The 12,233-nt window shown below is 35.0% G+C and overlaps 1 protein-coding gene across 1 annotated transcript; it reads right to left on the bottom strand.

Moving 5' to 3' along the window:
- Positions 1-2,082: 2,082 nt before the first annotated feature.
- LOC144966218 (uncharacterized) lies at positions 2,083-11,909 on the bottom strand. The gene is made up of 3 exons (XM_078902396.1): positions 11,810-11,909; positions 4,876-4,987; positions 2,083-2,778 (listed from the first exon to the last, which is right to left on the bottom strand). Exons 2-3 carry the CDS (start codon positions 4,949-4,951, stop codon positions 2,411-2,413), a joined length of 444 nt encoding a protein of 147 aa, XP_078758522.1. The 5' UTR covers positions 4,952-4,987; positions 11,810-11,909; the 3' UTR covers positions 2,083-2,410.
- Between the last annotated feature and the right edge of the window lie 324 nt (positions 11,910-12,233).

Below are 12,233 nucleotides of genomic sequence, written 5' to 3'. Positions count from 1 at the left end.
AAATGTATTCTCTAGTCTAGAACTTATACAAAAATGTATTCTCTAGTCTAGAACTAGTACAAAAATGTATTCTCTAGTCTAGAACTAGTACAAAAATGTATTCTCTAGTCTAGAATAAGTACAAAAATGCATTCTCTAGTCTAGAACTAGTACAAAAATGTATTCTCTAGTCTAGAACTAATACAAAAATGTTTTCTCTGGTCTAGTACTAGTACAAAACTGTTTTCTCTGGTCTAGTACTAGTACAAAAATGTATTCTCTAGTATAAAACTAGTACAAAAATGTATTCTCTAGTCTAGAACTAGTACAAAAATGTATTCTCTGGTCTAGAACTAGTACAAAAATGTATTCGCTGGTTCAGGACTAGTATACACAAACACGATAATGATGATAAAATGACAAATGTGACCCACTGCCTCAAAACGGCAACATGTCCTGGCAACACTTGTGTTGAAAAGTAAAGTGCACGTTACAGTAATTAAAAATATCAAATTATGTTTGCTTCTCTGGCTTCAAGGAAATATACTATGCAAGAGAGTAAGCTTACTCTAGTCATTACTAACATCTACAACACTATGCAAAGGAATATCATTACCATCTATCAAAAAAGCCACTATACGATCATACGTCGGCAATACATAAATATATATATATATATATATATATGTGTGTGTGTGTGTGTGTGTGTGTGTGTGTGTGTGTGTGTGTGTGCAACTATCTACGCCACAACTAGACCTTCTCATTTAAACTCATTACTTCTTATTTTTTACTTTGAATTCATTTTTCAGCTTTTAAAAAACATATAACGCATAATACCGTTTTGAGGCGCGGGTCACAAATCGTTTTTCCCCCCAATGTTAATTTCGTTGAATAAATACCACGTCTTAAACTCGACGCTTTAATTAAGGAAATATTCGCATTTAATAGAGCAGTATAATTAGGTGTCCCAAACGTAAACAATAACAAGTTGCTAGTGATTTCCGTTAGGGACCGGAAAAATTTACGCACAATATAGGTCTCTCAATTTTGTAGTTTGAGTTGTAGGCAATACACTTTCAGTATTGAAAATATGTTTACATAAAATCTAACAGTTGCAGAAATAATAATATAAGGCTAAATTATTCTGAAAATCAGGCTCCGAATAATTTTCGTTTTGTTCGCACCAGCGCAATAATTTGCTCTGGTCTAAAAATAGATAGACTGTAACTTTTGATAAATTTTACCTTTTGTTCCATAAAATATCCATATCTAGACATTATTTGATGCATGATTGAGTATTTATGAATATGTGTTTCTTTTGCCACCTAACAGCCAAATTTTAAAGGTTATTTTTTTCTATAATTTACATTGGAACGTGAGCTGTCAAGACAGGAACATGTGGTTTGCCATGTGCTTCTCGACCTTTGTTTACGTTTGGGGCACCTAATTTTACTGCTCTATATGTGTCAACTTCGCCATTTAAATTGTCACAAAGAATCATGTCGATATGCTTCAACACGCAGTAATCCTTTAAGTTTCGCAACAGACGCCGTAGGACGTATCTCGTATGACGCATCTCGTATGACGTATCTCCACCAATGATCAGTCGATTCGAACATTGGTCGATGCTTATGACGTTTCGACAATAACTTTTTTAAAGATCTCTTTATAATAAATTATTATGTAATACTGTTTTTAATATATATTGTATATACGTCACAAGGAATTCACATGTTATTGAAAACAGTCAATCACGTGACTTCTCCGACTGCATCGAGCGGCGCCTATGGGGAAAGACATTTAAATAACAAAATTATATAATATGATATTATTATGTCTATTTGATTAAGGGTATGATTGAATCACTGTTCTCAGTATCGTCCGTTTCCTCCTATGATTACATGATCAGCATCATTTATAGAAGAGTAAAGTTTGCTGCCCCAAACGTAAACAATAACAAGTTGCTAGTGACTTCCGTTAGGGACCGGAATAATTTACGCACAATATAGGTCTCCCAATTTTGTAGTTTGAGTTGTAGGCAATACACTTTCAGTATTGAAAATATGTTTACATAAATCTAACAGTTGCAAAAATAATAATATAAGGCTAAATTATTATGAAAATCAGGCTCCGAATAATTCTCGTTTTGTTCACACCAGCGCAGTAATTTGCTCTGGTCTAAAAATAGATAGACTGTAACTTTTGATAAATTTTAGAAAATTTTACCTTTTGTTCCATAAAATATCCATATCTAGACATTATTTGATGCATGATCGAGTATTTATGAATATGTGTTTCTTTTGCCACCTAACAGCCAAATTTTAAAGGTTATTTTTTTCTATTATTTACATTGGAACGTGAGCTGTCAAGACAGGAACATGTGGTTTGCCACGTGCTTCTCGACCTTTGTTTACGTTTGGGGCACCTAACTTTACTGCTCAATACTGAAACTACTGCGGCCGCCGCCCAGCCCAGGACCCGGTCTTCTTCCCATCATATCGATACCGTCTATAAATCCAGCAGGACCGCCCAACCCGCCGCCGAATCCTCCGCCACGACACAAGCCGCTAAAGCAATCCCGGTCATTGATAACGACGATGACGTCACCTTGTCTTTCGCTGAGGGGCACGTTCATGGGTACTGATCTGACTTGGTTTGTTGTGGTTTTGGTTCTGGTTCGTCTGGAAGGCAGTCCTGGTGACTGGGGCAGGGGCATGAATGGGAAGGTCATTGGGTGGACCAAGGGTACGGGGTGGACGAGGGGCATGATGGGTAGAGGCATTGGTAACGGTCTCAAACCTGAAATCCAAAAAGCGAAAAGAAGAAAAAGAAAGAAAAAATGAAGTAGTTAATGCAACATTCAAATTGAGCTTTTATATAGCGCAATATCCACTAAACGTGCTCAAAGCGCTTTACAAGGGGTCCCTGACCAACAGCAACACGTAATATGTAGAACGAGACATGACGCCTGTTAGGCGATATTACAATTTTTTTCGGGCAAAGACAACGCTGTTAACGACCAGGTACTCATTTTACACCTGAGTATGGTGACAGAATGTGAGTAAAAGGCCTTTTCCAAGGACTCAACTATGCGCCGAGCGAGGCTCCTCGAACCCAGAACCTTCCGATCCGAAAACGAGTGTCATACCACAAGACCACATAGACGCACGAACAACACCTGATTGGTACAGTGGGTTACACGTGGTATAAGGTTAGAGTCAAATCAAAGACTGAATATCGAAGCGTTCTGCCGTCTCTGGTCAAATTATGCCTCTTCATTGAAAAACGAGTATTCTACCCATTCCCATCATTATTCTCTTCAAGTACCAAGTCAGTGCCAGACCTCGGTGATCATGATACGCCATTCATCTCACTGATCAGATAACCTCAGAAAACTAATAGTACTCTTCTCTTTCTTTGTCACCCAGCTGTTCAAACTATTCAAATATGTTTTTCTTGGTCTACCTTTACTCTTTTTACCTTATGTCTTTCCTGTGAGAGCAAGATGTTCAATACATTTATGTCGATTTAGGTGTCCTAAAAATTGCATTTGTCTTTTTCTTATTGTACGAATTAGTAACCTTTTAGTTTCAGCTTGCTCTAATACTTCTTCATTAGTTTTCTTCTCTGTCCATGAGATTCTTGACATCCTTCTGAAAAATCACATTTAAGAAAAAAAAAAAAAGAAAAAAAAAAATAAATAAACATTCCCTTTATTCATCATCCCACAGGGGAAATTTTCTCTCTCGGGTCTATTCCAAGGAAATACTGGAATAACCAAGGCGTCAGCCGCAGTGCAGCACCGCAGATTGGGCTAGGGCGAGGTGAATTGCTCAAGGCCACAGCACAACGCAGCGGCGGGTGATCGAACTCGGTACCTTTAGGGTATTAAGTAAAGACCGTACCGCTGAGCCACGCAGCCACCAAAAATAGTAACGCGTAATGATATCAAGTTTACAATAATAATTTTGATGTAAGATTATATCAAACGTCACATTTCACTAAAATTAGATTTTAAAAAAAAAAAGAAGTATTTGTGTAAATGTCTTTTATTCAATAAAACATTTTTTTTTTACACTCTTGCGTTTTTGGAATTCGACCTTTGTTCTCAGCGCGCACTCGCAAGCTCGTGCAACAGTTGAGAACACTCCAAAAAGCCAGAGCGTAAGAATCGTATATTATCCATTGTAAAAATAAAATATAGGCCAAGAAAGATGTCTTCTTCCGCAGCATCCCGTTTGACTAAAAATAGATTTTAACGCGCAATGGTATCTTGAATGAAAATTCACGATGTTAAACCGTTAAATTCGATAGCCAATCCCTGATTTTAAAAAATAATAATACATTTTGATAAGAAATAATTGGAGTGAGGTCGACGTTTACTTATTTGCAGGTCTGATAATCCAATTACTTATGGGCTCATAATTATAATGGAAATCTCAAAACAAAAATGATGCAAAATATTGTCCATTTCAACATTGTTAAACGAGGCCCATAAGTGGGTTCGGATGTCAGACCTGCATATATGTATACGTCGGGTGAGGTCATTTGAGGGGTATAATAAAAAGTATTCTTTAATTCCTAGGTTTGAATTGTTACACTTGTTCGCAGTGCACGCTCCGCTAAGTTCTCGCGGTGACATTGAGAACTTTCGAAATTCCAGAATCAGGAGTTCAATAATCTTATAGATAGTTCGAAGATGACGTCATTCAAGTCTTTGTTATTGTTTTTTGCCATCCGCGTTTATGAGTAATGCTCACTGAACTGTATTAACCGGACTATAAACGTTCATGGATACACACAGTTTTGTGTGTTGGTCCGTTATACATCCGGATGGCAATGTTATGAGCTTCTTAGCCAAGCGCATACTATCTATAATTAGAATCATAATCTTACCTCTGAAGAATCCAACAGCTTCGACCGTGGCTAGCAGAGTGGCCGGGAGGGCAAGGAGGAGGAAAAGAGGGGCCATGGTGAACTACAAGAGTCTCTGTACAAGTCTTACAACCTGGTGTGGAGAGAAACAATACTCTTCAACAGTCGTAACGTCACTTCCTTCCTGATGACGCATGGTAACTTAATAACACTGGCTCTAAACTATCGGAACAATGGCGGACGCCCGTATGAAATATTTCCCCGGCGAGTATAAAGAGTATCCAGAGGGGGAAAAAAGCATAAATTTGATCATATTTTGACTTTTACACATTCTAATCACAAGACATATGAAAAGTTCTAGCCAGCATGAAAAATAAAAAATAATGATTTTCTTTGTTTAGAACCAATATGGATGCCGTTGCCGGGCGCGTGACATCAGACTATTGAATCGTATTGAAAGGTAAATAACCACGCCTCTCGGGACAATCGTCATAATGTAAACAATGGCAGTGATTGGTAGACACAGCAAACTACATAGGTTTTACTATCGATGGTATGTGTTAAGTAAAATATCCACTGTTCTACCGGTTGATCAGTAGAATCAGCACAGAAAACTATGTGTAAACTTAAACGTTTTTAATATGATCGAGAAAACCATGTGATAACTAGTCACCCATTTGTCAATATAAAAACAATAACAACGATCAAATGGAGGTCTAATTCGTTCACGTTGTTTATAAACAACCAACTATGTTTGTCCGAGCACGTGTGAAGGTGTGTCACAAATTCCATGTTTTGATTGGTGAAAAATCTACTGGTTAATTTATAAGTTGAACTGGGATCTGAGCGTAGCCATCGTTAACTTATCGCCTGACACTGGAAACCACTAGGACTTGTAGTTTGACGTCATTTTTAAGGTTTGTGCAACGTCTAGTGAATTGTTGTTAGTGGTGCTCAAGGAAACAAGTGATTCCCATTGGTCGAGCTATTGACAACAACTCAAGATTTGTTTTCTTTTGTGGCCAAAGACTTGTCTTTTGACGTCATTTTTTGTTCAGTGTCAGGCTATAAGTTAACAATGGCTACGATCTGAGTGGGTAACGATATTTTATTCAAAACTGGAAGCATGAAAAAGTGTGTGTGATAAAGGGGAGGGGGGGGGGGGGAAGGGTAGCTGAGACTAGCTTGTGTACATGGTGATGCCCAGAGCAGACGATGAAGCACATCCTTATCGAATGCCAGGATGGGTCCTGCTGCACTGACCATGACCTTAGAGTCTGCTCCACAGATGCTGTGGAGTGGGTTCGGTGTTGGATCGACAAGTTATGATGATGATGATGATGATGGTGATGATGATGATGATGATGATGACGATGACGATGATAATGATGATGATGACGATGATGATGATGATGATGATGATGATGATGATGATGATGATGATGATGATGAAGATGATGACGATGACGATGATAATGATGATGATGACGATGATGACTCCTAACTTGAATAAATTAATATTTTTTAAAGGCGGCGCATGGTTGAGTCCATGGAAAACGTTTATTTACTTACATTCTCTAACCGTACTCAGGTGTAAAATGAGTACCTGGCCGTGGACTCATTCGAGGAGAAAAATGTAATATTGTCAAGAGGTGGGTCATTTAAATCGATCGATATTTGAAGGAAGAGTTACCTGACCAAATTTTAAAATCTTGTTTTAAGAACAAAAAGGAAATAGAATGCTGTAACACTACATTATGAATCGATTTGATATCGCTGTTTATCCGACACGTATTTTAATAGGAACAAAGAAGAAAAGGCAGGGGGAGGGGGGGGGGTGTTATAATGGTCAATACAATCTGATGTCCAAACAAGGTTTTAAGTTGAAAATGAGATCAAAGATTTTAATTGGGCAGCTACCTTTGTGGTCTTGTGACTATGACACTCGCCTTCGGATCCGAAGGTCCTGGGTTCGAGTCCCGCGCGCTCCGAGAGGCACATAGTTCAGTTGAGTCCTTGGAGAAGAACTCCAACAAAAATAGTAATAATAATAATAATAATAATAATAATAATAATAATAATAATAATAATATAATAATAATAATAATAATCATTATATATTATTATTATTATTATTATTATTATTATTATTATTATTATTATTATTATTATTATTATTATTATATAATATTATTATTATTATTATCATTATTATTATTATTATCATTATTATTATTATTACTATTTTTGTTGTTGTTATTATTAGCGCAAGATCCACTAAACATGCTCAAAGCGATTTACCCTGGCCAACAGGAACACTTAACATTTAGGACAGGACATGGCGCCTGTGAGGCGATGTTTTTTTTTTTAATTTTTTTTTCGGGGGGGGGGGGGGGGGGGGGGGGAGAGAGAGAGAGAGAGACAATGCTGTTCTAAAAAGCGTGTTTTTTTTTTTTTTTTTTGTTTGTTGTTGTTTTTTTTTTTTTTTGTTTTTTTTTTTTGTTTTTTTTTTCAGGCACGACAGTGTAGCAAACACATTTTAATGCCGTCACTGGTTGTCACTACAACACAACAACCACAAAAACAGCAAAAAACCTTGAGCCATTTATAACGCGCAATATCCACTGAACGTGCTCAAAACGCCTTACAAGGGGTTGCAAGCTAACAGTAAAACTTAAGATGTAGGACGAGACATGACACGACCTGTAAGTCGATATTGCAATTTTTCCCCGATAGAGACAACGCTGTAGGTACTCATTTTACACCTGAGTACGGTGAGAGAATGTGAGTAAAGAGCATTTTTCAAGGACTCAATCAACTATGCGCGCTAGGAGCGGGACTCGAACCTAGAATCTTCCGATCCGAAAGCGAGTGTCATGCATGCAACTAGACAACATAGCCGCACAGCAAGTATGTCAGTTATCCCCCCCCCCCCCCCCCCCCCCCCCCCCCCCCCCCCCCCAAAAAAAAAATAAATAAAATGAAATAAAAGACCATGGATTTAAATCTGGTTATTATCTACGTTTTTCGTGCGATTAGGGTCACACACTTTTCGTGTTTGTTTTATGGTTTAGTTTGTTTGGAGTTTGTTTCGTTTTTTTCCTGGCCAGTCAGTGTCGTGTCGCGTCGCGTGTCGTACGAAACACGAGTTACTCCGCATGCAAATCCCCACAGTTTACATTGTCGTCGATTCGTCCAATAAGGAAGGAACTTTAACCTTGGTGACATCGCCAACCGGAACAACAAAAAATATGATAGATAGAACGAAGATGACGTCACTCAGGCCTTTGTTATTGTTTTTGTTGTTTTTATTATTTTTATTTTATTAAATTCTAATATTTTTTTTTGCCAGAAAACTCGCCCTTCAAAAAATTATCGATTAAAGTGGCCATCATTTTGTCAAAAAACTCAAACATTGGATTTCAAAGAATTTCAAGGAAGTCCAAAGTTTGAGAGGTTTTTATGTTTCTTTTTTTTTTTTTTTTTTTTTTTTTTTTTTTTTTTTTTTTTTGGTTTTGTCAAGTTGAAGGTCGTTCAATCGATCGATATCTGAAGGACGAGTTTTTTGGCTAAGATTATTTTTTAAAATGTTGTTTTCAGTATATTGTGGAATAGCATTATACAAGTTGTATAATATGCCACTTAATAAAAAATATAATGAAAAACATAGATAAATAAAAATAAAGAAAGAAATGAATAAATAAAAATAAATAAATAAGAATTACTATGTTAGTTTTTGGCGCTTTAATGAAATAATATACAAAAAAAAAAGAGGAAATGATTATAAATATGAAATTTTAGTTTTTGGCACTTCAATGAATTAATATGCTAAAGAAGAAGGAAATGATTAGAAATCTTAAATTTTAGTTTTTGGCACTTTAATGAAATAATATATTAAAAAGAACAAAACTAAAGCATTTATACAGCGCAATATCCACTACACGTGCTCAAACATGAGGTCCCAAGCCGACAGAGACACTTAATCACATAAGACAAGATATAACGCCAGTTAGGCTGTGGTACAATTTTTTTTTCATCGACGGAGACAACGCTGTTAACGGCCAGGTACTCATTTTACACCTGAGTACGGTGAGAGAATGTAAAGAACCTTTTCCATGCGCCGAGCGAGGCTCGAACCCAGGACCTTCCGATCCGAAAGCAAGTGCCGTAGCACACGACTACATAGCCGCTCTATAGATAGTTCGAAGATGACGTCACTCAAGCCTTTGTTGTTATATTTTGCCATCCGCGTTTGTGAATTATTCTCACTGAACTGTATTAACCAGACAAAAGTTCATGGTTACACAGCGTTTTGTGTGTTGGTCCGTTATACTTCCGGATGGCAATGTTATGAGCTTCTTAGCCAAGCGCATACTATCTATACTATTCTTCTCAATAAAACAAAACAATAAACTAATCACACATCAAATTATTTGTCCCAACTATTGGGAGTCTCTGCTGTGTAATGGTAGAACGTCTGACCGGTAATCAGAAGGTCTGAGGTTCGATCCCCAGTCAAGGTCGACTGATTTTTTTTAGGGATCGTGTTTTTCTTGTATTTTTCTACTTTACGATAGACTCGCGTCTTATCCAAAAGTAGCAAGCAATTTCTATTGTCCGTTTCACGCTACAGAAACCGGAATCAACTCCCGCTCCATAGGTCTGGTGGCTCTGAAGGACTGCTTTTACGTTATTTCCGGCAGGCGAATGTTGTCAGCTTTTTGGATAAGTGCATAGCATCTATAAGAGACGTATCTAGTTGTATCTTATTAACCAGTTAACTGCGTATTCTGGACAAACATGTAGGTATTTAAAATTTGGCCAGAAAACTCGTCCTTCAAATATAGATCGATTTAAATGACCCTCATCTAGGCAAAAAAAAAAATAAAACAAAAAAAAACAAAAAACAAAAAAAACTCTAAAACCTGGGACTTCGCGAAGAGAGTTTTCGCCAAGATGAGGGTAATTTAAATAGATCGGTATTTGAAGGACGAGTTCTCTGGCCAAATTTCTAGGTGTGTGTTTTTCCAGAGTACGGCAGACCACGGATTAAAGTAGAGGTAACGAATAACTAACATTCATATTTCTCTTTGGGATTTTAAATCTTTGTTGTTTTTTTGTTGTTTTTGTTTGTGTGTTTGTTTGTTTGTTTGTTTTTGGGTTCTTTTTTGTTTTTTGTTTTTTGTTTTTGTTTTTGTTTTTTGTCATCTTGTAAACGCCAATATAAAACTGTTTTGGGACGGGATGTCTTTGAAGAAGTAGTCGTAGTAGTAGAATCATAATAATAATGATATAAGATAATATAATGAAATGATATATATAATATAATATATATAATAATAATAATAATATAATAATAATAATAATATATAATAAATAATAATAATAATAATATAATAATAATAATAATAATAATAATAATAATATAATAATATAATAATAATAATATAATAATAATAAATATAATAATAATAATATAATAATAATAATAATAAAATAATAATAATAATAATAATAATAATAATAATAATAATAATAATAATAATAATAATAATGATAATAATGATAATAATAATAATAATAATAATAATAATAATAATAATAATAATAAATAATAATAATAATAATAATAATGATAATATAATAATAATAATAATAATAAATAATAATAATAATAATAATAATAATAATAATAATAATAATATAATAATAATAATAATGATAATAATGGTTCTAATAATGACAAAAATAATAGTAATAATAATAATAATAATATTATTATTACTATTATTATCATCATTTTTATTCTTATAACAAAACAAAAATAATAACAGTAGTGGTGGTGGTAGTAGTAGTAGTAGTAGTAGTAGTAGTAGTAGTAGTAGTAGTAGTAGTAGTAGTAGTAGTAGTAGTAGTAGTAGTAGTAGTAGTAGTAGTAGTAGTAGTAGTATGTAGTAGTTAGTAGTAGTAGTAGTAGTAGTAGTAGTAGTAGTAGTAGTAGTAGTAGTAGTAGTAGTAGTAGTCGTAGTAGTAGTAGTAGTAGTAGTAGTAGTAGTAGTAGTAGTAGTAGTAGTAGTAGTAGTAGAAATCGTTGTAGTATTAGTAATAATAGAAGTAGTGCTTTGAGCACGTTAAAATAAACTAGAGCATTTGTATAGCGCAATATCCACTAAACGTGCTCAAAGCGCTTTACAAGGGGTCTATGGCCAACAGCAACACTTAACATGTAGGACGGGACATGACGCCTGTTAGGCGATATTACAATTTTTTTCGGACAGAGACAACGATGTCAACGGCCAGGTACTCATTTTACACCAGAGTACGGTGAGAGAAAGTGAGTAAAGAACCATTTCCAAGGGCTCAACTATATGCTGAGCGAGAATGAAACGCAGGACCTTCGGTCCGAAAGCGAATGTCATACCACTAGACCACATAGCCGCATAGTGGATATTGCGTTATATAAATTTTCACTTTTTTTGTTGTTTTCTTTAACACAATTACATATCTCCACGTAAATATTCCAAGCTTAACCAAAATGACATTTTAATAAAATATCTAAATTCTACCATCAGAATCTAAATCATCTCGTCAAAGTACCGTTAGGAGACGACATGCCACATATTGTAAAGGTAATAAACAGAATTTAATCGACATTGAATTACCGTAATCCTACGAATATTCGGTCACCATAATAATGTAATAAAGTGACAGTAATAAACTAATGATAATAATAATAATAATAATAATAATAATAATAATAATAATAATAATAATAATAATAATAATATAATAATAATATAAATAATATAATAATAATAATAATAATAATAATATAAATAATGATAATAATATAATAATAATAATAATAATAATAATAATAATAATAATAATAATAATAATAATAATAATAATAGTCACAAAGAACTCCAGGCGACTCCAAAACTCTTTCACCTACCTGTTCTGCGAACGTCTTGCAATAGCTTTAGGCCGATTTGATGTGCGTGTGCGTGTGCGTGTGCGTGCGTCTGTCAGGAACCTTGGCTTTTATACTGGCAGTGCTTGGCCATCTGTCCTTCGTGTCGTTGTTGACAATGGTCTCTATACACACAATAGCCATTACAAAGCATAACTAAGATATTGTAGAGTTTATTTATAACCCGTGAACTCGGGGTAACCTTACGTTTCTGATAGGTAGGTAGAGATGCGCCTTATCACTCTCATATATATTATTATTCTTTCTCATGTTCTGTTTTTCTATACATTACATAAATTATACATTGGCTTGGACACGTTCTCGAATAGTGTCAAGCATTTATCTAAAACTCTTTCTGAAAAAAATACTGCTCTTTTTCTGTATGAATATCATCAGACACATGCAG

The sequence above is a fragment of the Berghia stephanieae genome, chromosome 2 (assembly GCF_034508935.2).
Source record: "Berghia stephanieae isolate SIO BIC M18660-M18661 chromosome 2, UCSD_Bste_1.3, whole genome shotgun sequence".
NCBI lineage: Eukaryota > Metazoa > Mollusca > Gastropoda > Nudibranchia > Aeolidiidae > Berghia > Berghia stephanieae.
This window is presented reverse-complemented; position numbering and strand designations above follow the sequence as displayed.